Consider the following 17753-nt stretch of genomic DNA (forward strand, 5'->3'; position numbering starts at 1 on the left):
AACTGAAATGTTCTCAAGCTACGAGAATACTTTTGTAAACACATATCTAAAATAGCAACTTTATTCAACTGTTTCTTCTGAACAAGTCAGGACCATTGTGGCCTATGGAGGATGAATGATCTCTTGGATTTCATACAATACATCTTATTTTTGACAGTGGAGATGAATGAAGGCTTAGTTAGTAATTAATGACCAAATTTCTAATTTCGTGTGTAGTAAACCTTTAAACAGATCTCTCTGTGATAATGGAGGATATACCTCTGCTGGACACTCAGGTGAGGAAAAATCACTCCAAAGAGCTGGACAGCAGCCACAGTTAGAGCTGAGGCTGGAGGCAGCGGAGTAGGAACCTCCTGAGTTTTCTCAAAGATGGTAAATGAGTCATATTCTAGCGTCCCACCTCCTGAACCACCTCCATGCAGCTTCACATGGACAGAAAATACATTGAGATTAAACATGAAAGTTGTACTGAATAGGGAATAGATCAATGACACTGACTGCACATTAACAAGGCTATTTCCCTGATGATTAGACTGCTGTCTGACCTGCTCTTCTATATAGCGCTGATCCATATCCTGCAGTCCGGGACCCAGCAGAGCCAGGTCTTGGCTGTAGCACTGGGAGGGCAGCAGGTTCCGCTCAGCACATGCTGTGATTTCTGGCCCGGTCAGATCATTCAGCAGCTGCTTCAGAACTGTGCCAAAGCTTACTGAGCCAACACAATCAAAACACAATAAACAAATACATACATATTTGGCCAATCAAAATGTTCATTTTCTATATGAGATTTCAGGATATTAAAAAATGAGAATCCTAAACAGCTTTCTAAAATTCCAAAGCATAATTAAAATGACAGTATTAGAACACCAGGGTAATGAACACTCATAGGCCAGAGAAAACGTACTGTCAAACCCTCACTGACTTGAAGCCCTTTACTGTCCAACAAAATGGTTAAAAGAGATTTATTTCTCAGAGATTTCTGCTGTAACTATTTAATTCCCTTTATTAACAGATTGAACCAAGAGAAAGAAGAAAAACTATTTTAGTCTTCATGTTTTTTGAATGTTTTTGGGAACCATCATATTTTGTGTTAACAAAACACAAATCTTTACACTTAAGGGTTAGTTCACCCAAAAATTAAATCAGTCTCTCTCTATATAGTTTTAAACCTTTATGAGCTATTTATTATTATTTATTATTTTGAGAAAAAAAAGACTGCTGGGACCCATTGACATAAAAAAATACTACAGAGGTCAATGAGCAGCAAGCAGCATTTCTCCAAACATCTTATGTTGTGTTAAACAGAAGAAATAAACTCAAATTGGTTTGAACAAGTGAAGGGCAAGTAAATGATGACAGATTTTTCATTTTGGGTGAACTATCCGTTTAATAAATGAATTTATGGCAATTTAAGCTCAAATTTTACCTTGTGAAAAGCAAGAAATGGCTTATTTTAGACAGAGAGGCATGGGTCATGAACTTTTCAAACAAGTGCAATCAAGTTTAGAATTATAAAATCTGCTTACCTTCATAGGTTTTAGGTTGAAGCAATTTGAGGATCTCATACACTCTCAATTTAAAGACCGTTGCTGCATTTTTTATCTGATTTCCATAGGATTTAATAATAGACGGCAGCCTATAAAGAGAGGACCAAGGCAAAAATGTCACAAATATTTATCTGTCAACATTATGACTTCATTTTGCCACACTTTAAACAGGCCAAACTTCATGGGTGTTCAAAAACTTCATTTTTTATCTTAAGCAACCAAAATCTACTTACTGAGTGAGAAGAGCCACCGCACAAGACAAGAGAGGAACAAAACGACTGATGACATCATCAGTGAGAAGCTCTTTGCAGTGAACCACCAGACTCTTCATTGCTACAGGGAAGACCACAAGTTATGAGGATTAAATATAATGATGAATATTTATCCCTATATGTAATCAATAGCAAACAATCTTCATTATTACTGTGATGGCAAGAAAAAAATATCAACAGATTGTCTGGTGTATGAAAAAAAGCTTATTTTCCCCTAAAATAACATAGAGACCCTCACCGCACAGTGCTCCTGCCCGACCCTCCAAGGTCACCTGCCAGGTGAAGGAGTCTCCACGCCGCAGCTCCATCTCCACATCCTTTACAGACAGCGGGAAGGCACATTTACACAGCAACAGCAATCGAGGCAAGTGATGCTCCATTACAGTGGGACCTTGAACAAAATATAAACAAAATAACAAAATAAAGGGACTATATGCCGTAAACAAACTCCTTGCACAATTTCTGCTACAGTATAGGCACATCCTGTGTTTACTGAACATCGTGTAGGCAGTAGGGGTGGAACAGTTTGCAAAAACTGCTTGTTCTGTTTGTAGTTTGATTCGGCATACATTGCACACACAAAGAAATCCCTATAGCAATGTAAATTTCATCATTCTTAATTTCAATTTTAGCATTAGACTTTTAATTTTCCTCTTACTCAGACAATTTTTGTTGTTTTTGTCTTATGTTATCGACTAATTGTATTTAAAAAGGGAGCTGAGAGAGAAACACACAGAAACAGATCTTTAGAATGAAAAAACTTGAGTTATAGGAGTTTGCAACATTAAGTATTAAACAGTCACTCTAAACTCTGGATAAAGAAACAAAGTTAAACTGTGATGGGACAGAACAGATGCCACCGGACCAGAACACACCATAACAACCTGCTTCAAGCAGCCGGAATGCCCCTGCAGTGATTGAGTGACTAAAGGCACAGACATGAAAGAGCGTGGCAGCCGACAAGTATAAATACTGTGGGATATACACATATTACAGCCAGATAACAAAACACTCCAAGTTTACAACTGTGGCAAGTTAATAGAATGGATTGTTTTTTTTCCCCAAGCACTGTTCCACCCCTAGATTACACATTCATACCTAGTGTTGAGAGGGCACTGAGCAGTAGCCAGCCTCCTTGAGTGCGCTGGATGGAAATTCTGCTGTTCTGAGCTGCAGATCGCAGCAGATCTTCAGCCAAAGTCATCACCATCTGAAACCAGTCCAAAGAAAGCAGTGATGCATCAGTTTTGATCACGTATGGGAAATATGCCTGGAATGATGCTAACAACATTTACAGTGCCACTGACAGAAAATAAAAAACATGCACCCAAAGTAATTGGTGGATTATTTTTTTCTGTTGAATTCCAAGGGGAGAGATAGATCAGTCCAAAAAAACCTGAAAACATTTTCATAATTTACTACTTATGTGTGACTGTTGAGAAAAATGATCAACGGTCAGCAAAATATATATTTTTTAGCACAATTGTTAAATAATTTTAGTCCTACATGTCTGGAACTGCACAAGATGGAGTCAACTGTACATTAAAAGAATGTACGTTTTTTGGGGGGGTGAACTGTGCCTTTAACTTGTAACTTTTTATGAAATGCAATAACTTTAAAAAAAAGTTTTGCTATTAATTCATTTTTAATTTCTCAATGTTCAGACAGCATTTCACAAGCTCAACTTCAGTAATTATGAAGCTACTAAAGGGAGTCCATACATAGTGAGTCAGATTGGAAATTGCAGTAGGATAAAAACACTTAGAACAAAGCAGAGAATCAACATAACACTTTCTGTGTGAACAACTCTTGAGCACAGGACACAAACAAAATGTAAAACTTTTTCCAAAAAAAAAAAAGCATGAACAAACTCTTTGTTTGTTTTAAGAATAGGCAAAGAACACATGCCTTGCCCTTTGAATGTGATATTCCTAGTGGAGAGAGCTGTACGGCCCCCAGCAGAGCTGCGATGGCAGCACTGTATCCTGCCACGGCCTCTGGACATGACTTCAGGGCATTGAGCCTCTCTGCGCAGCGCTCTAGCAACACCGCCACCTGAGCTGGCATCCCTACGGCAACACACCGCAGGCACCAGGCGGAGGCCAGACGAGCAGATGCACTGGGGTGAAGAAGAACAGAGATCACGGTGTCCAACATTCCTGGCAGGAAAAAAAAAAAAAGTAATTGAAATCGCAGTCATCACAATCACATATGCCAATCTGAGCTCTTTCTGGGATTATTCTGAAGCTGTATGGATGTGTTATATCTGCACCTATTTGAGATATCTTCCTTCATCCTGGCTATAATATGACGCATCTACTAAAACATGCTTTAAAAGACAGTCAAAGCGTAAGGAAAAGGTTGTTGTCCATACCAGCTAAACTGACAAAACAATTACAGCCGTCGATAAACCTATTGGCCAATACGTGTCGACGTATGAATATAACGTATGAATGAATATAAGTGTTATATTTATCTTTTAAGGTCTTTTTTCTAGATTTTATTTGATTTTAAACTCATAATATCCCATTCATATACATCCAAATAACTTTAAATCCTTGAGCTTGAACAGAAAATAGAGTAGCAATATATTAAAAGAAGCAAAATCCAGTACAATGAATATTGTTTTTCTGTTACGTAAAATACTCTTCTAAATGATAATAATTGAAAATAACTGTTTGGTATTTTAATATATTTTTTGATGTAATTAATTTCAATGACGGCAAAGCTGAAATTGTTATTTCATGAATGCTATTGGTCCAGCTTTCAGTGTCACAATGTAAAATAAAAAAACATTTAAATATATTTAGTCAACAAAATGTGGAAATGTTTATGGTTAATGTGAGGAAAATCTTTAGTGAGCAGTTGGTTTAAAGATCAGCATTTATTTGCAACTAAAATCCTTTAACTATAAAATTATAATTAATATTAAATTAATTTTAAAAAATATAATATTTTAAGGTAATTTTGATCAGTGCAATGTTTACTGAATAAGCTGAATAAACTGAATAAACTTCTTGAATAATTTTTATTTATATTAACTCGCAACCTTTTAATGCTTAAAATAGTACAATAGTTAAATAAATACACATTTTAACCATTAATTTACCTTGCCATGTATTTTACTTTTTTTAATGCAGGTGGGTAAATATATGCAACACTCCATACAGCATATAAACATGCCTTAAAAAGGTTTAATGGGGTGGTCAGATTATTTGTTGACCAATAATGCATAACAAACCTATTCCAGTGTCCTGCAACAACGGAGCAGCAGTGGAGCTCAGGTTCTGTACCAAACTGCCCAGCTCCAGCAGGGCACACACCAGCACATGCTGACTGGCAGCAACATCCGCAGGGCTCACACGTGTCTCCATGTTCCCTTCATGAAGAGATGCATCTGAAAAAACAAGGGACACATTTAATCCACACCACGACTCAATATCCAACCCAAGGAGACCTAAATATTGGCCTAGTTTCGTACCCACAACCCTCTTCTGTTTGCTGATCACTTGACAGATCTCCTTGGCAGCGGCGATTTGGGCCTTTTCCCCTAGCAGAGTGCCAAGAGTGGCCCGCAGTATGAAGGAGACACAGCAGCGGCAGGACACAGCATCCGCTGGGTATTGTGTGGCCCGCGTGTGAGATGCCCAATCCATGAGGAGAGTAAGAAGGCTGGAAAAGTGTGTCTCAAGCCACACACCACCCAGAATAGACACAAACACCACACATGTCTGTTTAAGAGAAAGGAGATGGGATTCAGGTTAATACCATAGACTAAAAGGGATAATACAAAATTAAAAATGTCATATAAAATAAAAAAAAGAAATACTAAAGAAAGACACATGGACTTTTAATTTCAGTCAGCCAGCCCCAGGGCTTCTAGTGAATTGTCATCCCATACAAAATTGCCACCTTTAAGATCTTATTTCTTAAAAAAAAAAAAAAAGTAGCGCTCCTCACTGCCTGGATGAGAGACGAAATAAAGTGGGTATCAGATCAAACAAGTTAACATTTTTCTGAGCCATGTCTTTAAAATATAGATATTAATTTTACCCCAGCATTTTCAATGAAGTTTCTGCGCTAGCCTGCTGCTAATGATGACGTCAGCATTTAAACGGTCTTTCGTCTCTTTTCAAGCTTGATCAACTAAATGAGTATCTAAGTCTACTTAACTGAATGTATTGTAATTTCATTATAAATTGAAAATAGTCACTTTTCACCGGAAGTTCATCATTGGCTGAAAAACATTAGCTGTGCATATAGCCCATTGAACAGATTCATTTGCATCAATGTGATTAAACTCTTTCTTAACTGCTGCTTTCCCTCAGCTATAATTCTCGTTGTACTTTCTGTTTATCTTGTATCTAAAAAGTGCATTGTACGTTTACATATTCATAAAAGATATGTATTAGAGAAAAAAACACTGTTACAATGTTAACACTGACTACTGATGACATTATTCTAAATTCAAAATAAAATCTTGTCATTAAGAGCATAAAATGAAAATAGCTCAAAACAACTAAAAAGTGCCATGTTTTCACATATGTTAATGGTCATTTTTAGATGAAACAAAACCCATGCTTTAACCTCAGCTGAGCAAAAAAAACAATAAGAAAAGAAAGCAATGATAAAAAAATATTTTGAATAAGTCTCCATTTCTGGAAGAAATTATTTTTATTTAAATCATATATTTTTTTTTAAAATATGGAATAAAACAAATATTAACATTTTATTGAAATGCATACCTATTAAATCTAGGGATGCAATGATTTACCTTACTCACGATTCGATACAACTCACGATACTAATCTCACGATTCACAATTTAGTCATGATTTTTTAACAAAATTATTTTAAACAAATTTAAGGTGAAGAGCCCTTTCATTCTTTTATTATAGGCTGCACATTTTTTGCAAAATAATATATTTTCTGCCATAACTATTTTGCTATTAAAAAAAAAGAATACAAACTAAGGAAGACTCATTAATATAAACAAACTAAAGCTGTGACTGTGCTGGAATTTGACATTAAAAGAAAAAAAATCAGCATATCTGTTTTCTGGCATAAGCTGAGGTCTTTGCACATTTACAATGTCCCTTGCTGAAAATCCTCTTTCACTGGGGACTGAGATGGCTGGTATGAAGAGGAAAGCCTTTCCTTTCAGAGAGCAGTGTGTACAGAGGTGGTCAACAGGCCCTCTGATCCAGGGGACTGACCACTGGCATAAAATATTGATTATAAAATTACTAATTGTATAGTAGGATAGAGAGAGGAGTTGAACTCGATTATGAAGGTGAATAACTAATATTAATAATTAATTAGTATTAGTATCAGTGTGATACACTTAAGAAGAAATAATCTTGAACATTTTTAAATATTCAATAATAAGCAAATTATTAAAATATGCATATTGAAAAGGGTAAAAATAATCTAATACCTCCTTCTGTAACAGAACAACTTTCTCTTTCAGTCTGAAAAACATCTCCACACTTTCACTATGAAAACACTGATGCACCGTGTCATCTTTGTAGCACTCGGAGCAGCAAATCATCCAGTCCACCTGGTTTGGCTTATTAATAGTTTTTTGCATATAGTGTGTGTGTGTGGAGTTTGTATTGTGTATAATGTGTGTATAGACATCTGTGACAGTAGTTTTTCACTGTGCTGGCAGTTTATGTGCATCATATTCGTTGTTCTGTTTAAGTAAGTAAATGTATTTGCACACAGTTTGTGTTTTGTCTAGCGCACTTCACCGCTGTCATTTTACTCTGCTGGCCCACCTCTTGTTCATCGCTGATGTGCAGGTAAAGCGAGCCTGTGCCTATAAACACAGTGCCCCGTCTGTTCAAAAAATGTATCGCGATTCATTCAAGGTTTTATTGCAGATTTTTGTCACTTTTTTTTGTTCTTTTTTTACTTCTGCACATGAATAAGGAAAGAATTACATTTTTTCTGATGTTATATAACATTTATATGTTCCCTTTTTTTCCCTAGACATAAATCCAGTCACGTTGCGACTCAAAGCAAAAACAGAGAGGATGAGCGACCTGTGTGATGCCCACGCGCACGTCTCTGCTGACTGAGCTGGTCCCTTTCAGCATGTCTCCACTGGCCCGCAGGAAGCCGGCTCCACCCCGCAGGAAACCAGAGCTCAGCAGCTCCATCACCTCCTCCAGGGAGCTGCGCTTGGAACCCGGCCTCGGCGCTGAGGAACAGGGGAGGAAGAATGAAAAGAAAAGAAGCGTGAGAGAAAGAAAGACAGCGCGAGGAGATAAATGATAGAACAGATGGAATGGAGTGGGAGAGAATGATGAGTGTTACATTTGCAAAAAAGAAAAACAGCATGTGGGAAACAAAGGAGAGGAGGAAGGTTTGGATTTTTTATGATCTCCATGACAAGATGATCAGTGTCCTCTGAGGATGCTGCTGAATGAAATCCACCCACCTATAGCCTGTCTGGGCTCCAGTGCTGATGCTAATAAAGTGCCGAGCAGCTTTGAGACGCCGACTCGGACATCGTAGTTTGAGCCCTCGAACGCTCGGAAACAAAGAGTGGCCACATTCTCCAGCTCTGTGGACCACAGGAAGACAGCCTCTCGCTGGAGCTCCAGAAGACACTACCAGAAATAAAAATTATAATTTAATAAAATAATTTACTAGAAACCAAAGTTTTACTTGAAACAGACATAAGCATTCTGACTTTCAAAAGTAACTGTCTGCAATGTATGCTCACTAACTTGATTTTCAGGTGCTTTTTAAGTAAATGATTTTTTTTTTTTTTTATCAAATCTGTGAGATTTTGGTTTCTCCACTGAAATTCTGTTCACTTAAAACTTTTAATATTATTATTAAACGATTCAAAAATCCAAATGAATTGAGTGGTTCAATCCAAGTGTAGGAAGCCAAATTATCATATGCAGTTATTTATATGGCAAAACATGACTTTCTCACCAAGAAGGTCCATGCTGACTCCAAAAGCAGATACTGATTAGATCAGGACCTAATATGTGGACTTTGGTGGTTTTACGATGTGGTCACATGTTGATTGGTCAGTTTCTATGTCTCACATGGTCAAAAAAAATACTAAATATGTGGTAAACTTTGCTTTCTCTCTTTTCCTGCTCTGCTCCTCTCCTGCTCTGTAGTCCATCTTCTCTGACTCTACTGCTAACAGGTTCTCTTCAGGGTCTATTCTCTTTGTCTCTCTCTCGGGTAACTTTATTTTACATTTAAGCTGGGTACAATTTATGTCATATGTTTTTTTTTATCATTTCATGTTTAATCATTTCATACAGTTATTTCGTAACTAATTTAGTTGTAACCGTTGCAAGTTATTGTCATTAAATCAACTCATTTTCAAGTATTTGAGAATTACTTTTAATTTTACTTTAACACTTAATTGCTCCATATTGCAATCACATAATAGCAACGCTCTCCCACATTTTTAGCTATTAAAACTGCTCTTATTTCCGTTTTTGGTATAAGATTGCAGAAGGATGTTTTGACTAGAAATGTACAGTTTTTCACCATCATACTGATAACTTTTTAGTCATTCTACAAAACTAGTTAAAACCGCTATAGCTAAAAACCCATTCTTAAACAAGCCTCAAGAGATCTTCATATTTCAATGTTTTTAGATGGGAATAGCAGTTCATAATCTTTCTGGATTATATTGCTAAATTCATATGGATTTATTATTTGACTGCTTTACAAACTTTTTGAAGGAGAAAATTATTTGAAACGGAGGGGATCTCCGCAGTGGAAAAATATCTTTATTAGTATTCTAGCAGAACAAATCTGGATAAAATGACAAAGGTGTGATCAATTTGTTGTGAACTGATTTCTTTAAGAACCCACAAAAAAAAAGACATTTTACTTCAGTAATCTATGAATATGAACCCTTGTCTGTCCATAAGCAGTTTATATTTTGTAAAGCAGACTAATGATCAGCAACTGAGGCATGCAGTTAAGTTTTTTTTTGTACCTTTGCAGCAGCACAGCGCACGGCCATGGAGCGATCAGTGAGACCTGTGCGAGCAGCTTTATAGATGTCTCTGTGACAGGATACAGCACTTACACCTAAACCCTTCAGAATCCTCTCAACGCACAGCATGATCTCACAGCGGCCCTGAGACTGGACACAACAACACTCAAACATTACACAGACTTAAAAAAAATTAATTATATTTTCTGCATTATCAAAAATATGATTTGCATCCCATTTGCTCTATAAGAACAGCCATCACAGATCACATTAATCACAGAAATTTGTATTTACTTCAAGTCAAAATGTAGTTTAATTTAAGATGAGATGTTTAAATATCAAACTTTCTGAAATATGAAACCTTCTATACCTATAAAACAAACAAACAAACAAACAAACAAAAAGTACTGTTTACCCCCTTAATTGTACTGGTTTCTTTTATTTATTGGGGCATGCAGAGTAAAACACGTTCTTGAATAACTAAAAAGAAATAGTCCATTGAGATATGACTGTGTTGTAGTTTGCTTTTGGAAATTTTATATTAAAGACAGGTCTACTTTATTCATTTATTTTATCATATAATATTTTGATTTTATGGTGAATCAATGATGGTGAATTAATTCTGTCCACAAAGTTTTGATCTATAAATCTTGAGTCGTTCAATAGCAAAATAATAAAATGGTGTATGTGATGACTTTAAATAACCAATTTCAAACAAGTTTGGTCATCAAAACACAAAGCAAACAACAAAAAAACATGATATTCTACAATGGAGTACAGTCACATCTTTATGTTTTTATAAATGACATTCTGTTGCGAGGCCACACGTACCTCTGCACTCCTCATGGCTTTCAGAAGGTTTGTCGTGGTCTCTTTAAACGAGTTGATGAGCAGTCGGCCCAGCTGCTCATACAGCGCACCCAAACACGCCACAGCTGCCCTGTAGGGAGCAATAAGTAAAGTCAGTGGCAAAGCATCAAGCTGAAGCACATCTGCAGTGCAGCCGGGGGGGTGTGCGTGTTGTGTGCATGTAGGCCACAGATTTATGACACTCACAGTCGGGTAGGCAGGAAGCTGGGAGAGTCATCCTTGCTGCGGATAATATCATTACAGCGGTCCACAGTGAGGCTGGACGTGAGGGAGTCGCCCACTCGATACACCAGCGCCAGGCACTGTGCCAGCAGCAGACGCGTCGGGGGACCCGGAGAACTCGTCAGTACTGTCGTCAGCTGCTCCACCAGACGCTTCTGGTTCTGTTTTACATCAGCCTGCCACACAAAAACCAACACAACATATTGTTTTGTTTAGGGGTGCTCTTTTTCTTTTTATTATCAGCGATGCAAACATTTAAAAGAGAGAAAAAAAATGAAAGAACACAGCACGAGCCAAAGGTAATGGTCTGACCTTTATTTTATAAAACATCTAATTTACATGCATACTTCTAGTGAGTTTAAAGGGATAGTTCACCCAAAATAAACTCTCTCTCTCCAATTGTTCCCAACCTGTTTGAGTTTCTCTCTTCTGTTGAACACATACAGGGGCGGACTGGCCGTCTGGCAATTCTGGCAAATGCCAGAAGGGCCAGAGCAGTTTTAAAATGTGGGCCGGTCAGGTTCTTTTTTTTTTTAATATGTATTGTTTTTGCATGCTGGCAGCTTTTATCTCTTGCAAGATGTAAATATAATGCTGCTATTGATGACAATAATAATAATAATAATAATGATTGATAATTATAATAATGATACATGTTAAGCATGTATCAATTAACCGAAATATTCGCGAGAGGAGGTGTAAATGCATCGGAGGAGTAGCGCGGTAGAGGAGGTAAGAAGGGAACAGAAAATAAAGCAGGTCACACATCGGATGCGCCGCATCCGGACTGACCCCCTTGATTATACTAAAATATAAATAATAATTAATTTTAATGTCATTCACGCTACTTCTGACAGTTTTTGACAGCAACCTACACTGTTTAACAGTTAACTCAGCGTGGAACTCCCATACATTTTAAAATATCATTATAAGCAGATAACGTGGAATTTAGGGTATACACAGAACAGCTATAGCACTGTAGGAATTTGTAGTCAACTCTAAATACATAGCTAGTCTTTAAAGTAAAACATTAAATACATGCATATGTCACAGTATGTAGGTGGAACATAGACTTCTTTTACAGGCAATATTATAGTATATCTATGCAATAGTCAGACATTGGCTTGCTTATGTTCTTCCTTTCCTGACTCCTGTGTTCATCTATTCAAACTTGAATGTTTCTGGACCCAGTGGCAGTGCAGATAGCCTGACTGATGCAGCACTTCAAAATAAAAGCTCATATAAGCCTTTTTAAGACTGTGGCTAATTAATGATAAATTAACCCCTATGATAGGAGTAGCCTGTGAATGTGTGTCACACACACACAAATAAAGATGCAGCACTAGCAACACTTCAGCATACTTTATATCAAAAAAAGCTATATATCATGAAGGATTAAAAATGTACAAATCTGCTAGTACACACAAATATTTCTGAAGTGTTGCTAGTGCTGCGTGTCCATTTGTGTGTAAAGCTCTGTGTGTGTGTGTGTGTGTGTGTGTGTGTGTGTGTGCGTGAGACACATTCAAAGGTTACTTCTATCATATAATAGCAGACAAACATTTTTTTATTAAGTTTTTACTGTATGTATACATTTTTTATAAAGAGGTTGTTTTTGTTCCAGTCACATACATTTAAATTTTTTAATATCTATTACATTTGGCACTGCGTATATTATTTCACCATCTGTACACTAATATAATGTGTGGATGTGCGTGTCCATGGGTGGGGCTGTGTCGGTGTGGTAATGTGGGCTGGTATGCCTACAGTGCCAGGGATGAATTTTTGTCCCAGTCCGCCCCTGAACACATAGGAAGATATACTGAAGAATGTTGGAAAAAAAGCCACTGACTTTCATAGTAGGAACAAAAATATTATGATGTCAAGAGCTGCTGATTGCCAATGTTTTTAGAATGTGTTGTTTTGTTTTCAACATAAGAAATTCTAACATTTTTGAACAAATGGTGGGGAAATGTTCATTTTTAGCCTTTTAAATATAAAATACAAACTGTCAATCATAAAATAAGAACAAATTAACAAACTACAAGCAACCGCACAAATGAATACGACCAGGGTAGGAATTAAAGAACTAGGAGCCTCTCAACTTAAGTTTGTGTTTAAGCCCTACTACACTCAGAATTACATGATTTAATAATAGAGGGGAAAAATCCTATCCTATCCTATCCAAGTTTAGGGGTTACATTAAGTAGTTACACAGTAACTACGCAGTGGCACAGTAGGTAGTGCTGTCGCCTCACAGCAAGAAGGTCGTTGGTTCGAGCCTCGGCTGGGTCAGTTGGCGTTTCTGTGTGGAGTTTGCATGTTCTCCCTGCGTTCGCGTGGGTTTCCTCCGGGTGCTTCGGTTCCCCCCCACAGTCCAAAGACATGTGGTACAGGTGAATTGGGTAGGCTAAATTGTCCGTAGTGTATGAGTGTGAATAAATGTGTATGGATGTTTCCCAGGGATTGGTTGCAGCTGGAAGGGCATCCGCTGCACAAAACAGGTGCTGGATAAGTTGGCGGTTCATTCCGCTGTGGTGACCCCAAATTAATAAAGGGACTAAGCAGACAAGAAAATTAATGTATGAGGGAATGTAAAATACACAGGAAGATGTTCGGAATTTGACATTTAACCATCATCCAAGACATCTACAATATATTACATTTTGGAAGTGTCTAACACAGCACTATCAACAGACAACTAAAACTAGATCCTTGTTCAGATTGTGACTTATCCTGATGTGCATTATAGTGTAATCTTTTTATGTTATTAATTCACTTTTGAATAGATTATGTGGAATTATTTACGAATGGTTTTTGTAATAGTAGGTTATGCATAAAGAAAACAAATAAACCAGTAAATTTGACTTGCGTGCCGATTGTAGTGTTAATTACGGTTTCCCAAATCTTACATCATCAGTGAGAAACCTTACAGAGACCCACACATCGCCAGTCCATTGCAGGCTGAGAGACAGACGGTGTAAAGGCAGACAGATAATCAGAGAGTCTGTTCAGAGAGGCTTGCTTCTGTTTGTGTGCGAAAGAGAAAGAAAGAAAGAGAGAGAGAGAGAGAGAGACAGACAGAAGCGTTCCTTCTCCAAAACAGAGAGCTTATTGTAAGCGGACTCGACTCACCCGGTCTGTGGCAGGGAGAAGTTTCTTAAGGAAACGCAGCCACTCGAAGACAAACTCGGCCCTCTGGTGCTCCCGCAGCTGACTGCATGCATCCTCATTCAGCAGTAAACTATGAGCCTGCTCCATCTTCCTGGCTCTCTGCAACTTTTCACCTGAGACCCAAGACCGCAGCACCTCTCACCTTCCAGAAGCATCCATCTGCTCTGAAGAAACAGTTTACACCAAAGTGTTGTAAGGAAGTACTAAGAGGTCTGTGGAAAAAGTTTGTTTTTTTTGTGTGAGCAAAAAAGTAAATATATTGAACCAAAATAAGCAAAACCTGCTTTATTAAGAAGATTTTAAAACTTTTTCATTTTAATATTTTGAATTGTGTTTATCGCTTCTGTTTTAGCTAAGAAAGGTATTTTGGCATGTTTCGTCATTTCGATTGGTTGGTTATTCATTTTTATTTATACCTTGTTGTTTACATTTTAGGCGGCGCAGTGGGTAGCACGATCACCTACCAGCAAGAAGGTCGATGGTTCGAGCCCCGGCTGGGTCAGTGTGCAATTCTGTGTGGAGTTTGCATGTTCTCCCCGTGTTTGCGTGGGTTTCCTCTGGGTGCTCCGGTTTCCCCCACAGTCCCAAGACATGCGCTATATGTGAATTGAATAAGCTAATTTGCCATAGTGTATGTGTGTGAATGCAAGAGTGTGTATGTATGTTTCCCAGTGTTGGGTTGTGGCAGGAAGGGCATCCACTGCATAAAACATATGCTGGATCAGTTAGCAGTTCATTCATTCACACTGTGGCATCCCAAGATTAATAAAGGGACTAAGCCGAAAAGAAAATGAATGAACGAACAATTGTTTACATTTTTTATTGTATTTCAGATTTTCTTAGTTTGGTACATTAAAGTCATTTAAAATGAGCAATGGGCAACTAGATGAAATACGTATGACTAAAATAATATTTCAGTTAATGTTTATATTAAAAAATTTTAAAAGATAAGATAAGCAATAATTTGCTTATTTAAATAAATGTTTAAGAATAATGTTTTATTTTTTGCAACTTAGATAGGATCTTTATTATGGTGGCCAAGAGAGCTTAATGTGCTGCAATTTAAGAAAACACATTTAATAACAAAAATGACAGCAAATTGAGAAAAAATCATCCGTTTGACAGCACGTGTGCTAAAATCTTCTCAACGTAAACGTTTTAAAAATGCGCTGCATTTTCTCACAACATTTGCAAAAAGAACGGAACACAACGGAAATGTTTCAAGTGGACCCTAAAATGAGACGGACGATGTGCCGTGACTATTGCTCAGTGAATTGTAGGTGATCTTTGAAAAGGGAGTTTTTGGTTTGTTTAGTTTAACATCCTGGTTCGCTTGTCTTTTGTATTTTATTAGCCTAAATAACCTTAACCTAAATAGCCTGGACTAGGGCTGTGCGATTTGGGGAAAATATCTCATTGCGATTTTCTTGACAGATATTGCGATTTGATTTGAGATTTGATTTTGTAGTCAAGCTTCAACTCAAAAAGCTGTATTGTATCACAGCCTCCTGCTATTAGCTAATTGCAACGTTTCAAATTGTGATTGCGATTTCATTTCATTATTCACACAGCCCTAGCCAGGTCTGTCACGTTTTAGGGTCCCCTTGAATAATTTCCATTGTGTTCCATGCTATTTGAAAGTATTGTGAGAAAATGCAGCACGTTTTATTAAATAGTTTGCGCTGTGGGAAAATGCAGCACGTTTTTTTTAAAAATGTGTTTGCGTTGTGAGAATTTGCAACACGTGTGCTGTCAAACTGATTAAGATCTTTTCTCAATTTGCTGGCGCTTTTTGTAATTGCACGTTATTGCATGTTAGGCTCGCTTGGCCACCGTACTACATACATATTTATACAAAATAAAATATCACTTCAGGATTTATGGCATGGGTTTGAGTAAAAAGCTAATAATCATTTTATTCTATAAACAGGGTTTCTACAGGATTCATCATGTCAAATTTAAGACCTTTTTATAAATGAATATGACCATTATAAATGAAATTTCAGACTTACACACCGCTAAACGCTAAGAATTTTTTCTAATGGCCCAGTTGAAACATTAAAAACCAAATGTTATTGCAAGGAAGATAATCAAGCCATATTGGTAAATAGAGTTAATAAATAAAAATAAAAATATTGAGATGGAATGTTTGATTGGATAGGTGTTGGCCCGATTGGGTAGCATTACATGAACATAGGAAAATTAAGACATACAACACAACATTTCAGTGAATTTAAGACTTTAAGGGCTAAAATTTTGTTTTTGAAATATAAAACATTTTAAGACCCCTTTTCTTCCACATAAAAAAAATCATCATTTAGAGCCTGGCAATTAGTCCGAATAACTAATTAAGCGGTTTAAAAATACAAATACAGGGTTCTTAAATCTTCTTAACTCTTTCACAAATACATAACAACTAAAAGAAACTGCAATGAAATCACAAGTCACAAACTATACACTAAATATTTTGTAATAAGGAACTGATGCAATTAATATGACTCGACATGTCTGTATTTACTGATAACAATGTTGCAGCATTTCCTGTTTTATAACTTCTACATTTCATCTGAAAGTGTAAAAGTCTGTAATGTTATCAGTTCATGAGTTTACTAGCCTTGGAACGTCAATTCTTCAATAAGTAGCTTGTAAACTTATATGTCGCTGCTATGAATTATGCATAATGTCCAGTGCATCTGCGCAGTCTTGAGAGAAATCAGCAGATCATGCAATTACAATGATTAAATATAATAAGAAAACCTGGAAGTTTGTTGGATACTGACATCAAAGAGCCTGTCAGGAGGGTACATAAAACATGGGATAATTCAAATGTATGTCAAGTTTGCTGAATGATGAGAAGTCATGATGAAGGGAGAATGAGACCTTACTTTTCTGAGCTTTATTAACATCCACAAAATGTCACATATATTTCAATTTGGCTCACTGTTCCAGTTTGAACTGAATCTGCATGATACATATGATTACTATGAAAGTGTTTATTAAATAACACTGTATAATTACCCTTTTTTGTTGTTGTTTTTGATAAAAAATCTAATTTGTTTGAGAAATGCATTAACATATATTTGCATAAAAACAGGGCTTTATAAGCGTTTGATTTCTTGACGTATAACAGATGATGATGTCAGGCTAAATGAACAGGACTCCTGGCTAACCCGATTTGCTGTACTCCTCACACAAAGATTGTTATCCTCTAATATTTATTTTGGAACTAAACAGAAGTCATAATCTAAATCGTAACATGTAGATGACAGTCATTTGGTAAGTGTTTGGTATTTGGCTAGCCTAACGCTAGCTTATATCCAATGCTAACCAATTCCTCTAACATGCTAGCGGGATAAATCTTCAAAAGCAGCTATTTGTTGTATTTAAAATGAAAACGTGGTAAGTAAATTGTGTATTACCTGCTGAATCCATCAACCGTATTGTCAGGAGGACGGCAGTGAGAGAGGTATTTCCCTGTTTAAGTCGGTTGTTTGTGTGTAATTCCTCAAAGACATCTGCTTGCCTGAAAGTGCGAGTCAAACTGTGAAAAGCAGCCACGTTAAAGAGAACATGGCCGTGAGTCACCGCTAGAGGGACAAATGCATTTTTGTCCATTGCTGAAGTATTGCTCCCTAAATTGGTTACATGTACAATTTACTTGCCTGCATGTCTAGCAATTTGCCTA

At 36.9% G+C, this 17753-nt stretch overlaps 1 protein-coding gene across 1 annotated transcript in view; it reads right to left on the bottom strand.

Moving 5' to 3' along the window:
• The window catches only part of heatr5a (HEAT repeat containing 5a), a 44546-nt gene extending 26929 nt beyond the window's left edge, over nucleotides 1–17617 (bottom strand). The window contains exons 1-16 of the mRNA XM_056476562.1: nucleotides 17488–17617; nucleotides 14030–14232; nucleotides 10859–11070; nucleotides 10634–10742; nucleotides 9803–9952; nucleotides 8264–8435; nucleotides 7866–8023; nucleotides 5301–5550; nucleotides 5061–5216; nucleotides 3728–3978; nucleotides 2918–3029; nucleotides 2058–2210; nucleotides 1781–1880; nucleotides 1527–1636; nucleotides 546–709; nucleotides 259–422 (exon numbers count right to left, since the gene is read on the bottom strand). Of these exons, the coding sequence (XP_056332537.1) occupies nucleotides 259–422; nucleotides 546–709; nucleotides 1527–1636; nucleotides 1781–1880; nucleotides 2058–2210; nucleotides 2918–3029; nucleotides 3728–3978; nucleotides 5061–5216; nucleotides 5301–5550; nucleotides 7866–8023; nucleotides 8264–8435; nucleotides 9803–9952; nucleotides 10634–10742; nucleotides 10859–11070; nucleotides 14030–14155 (2387 nt within the window). The 5' untranslated portion in view covers nucleotides 14156–14232; nucleotides 17488–17617. The remainder of the gene's footprint in view (nucleotides 1–258; nucleotides 423–545; nucleotides 710–1526; nucleotides 1637–1780; nucleotides 1881–2057; nucleotides 2211–2917; nucleotides 3030–3727; nucleotides 3979–5060; nucleotides 5217–5300; nucleotides 5551–7865; nucleotides 8024–8263; nucleotides 8436–9802; nucleotides 9953–10633; nucleotides 10743–10858; nucleotides 11071–14029; nucleotides 14233–17487) is intronic.
• Nucleotides 17618–17753: the final 136 nt, after the last annotated feature.

The sequence above is a fragment of the Danio aesculapii genome, chromosome 17 (assembly GCF_903798145.1).
Source record: "Danio aesculapii chromosome 17, fDanAes4.1, whole genome shotgun sequence".
Lineage (NCBI taxonomy): Eukaryota > Metazoa > Chordata > Actinopteri > Cypriniformes > Danionidae > Danio > Danio aesculapii.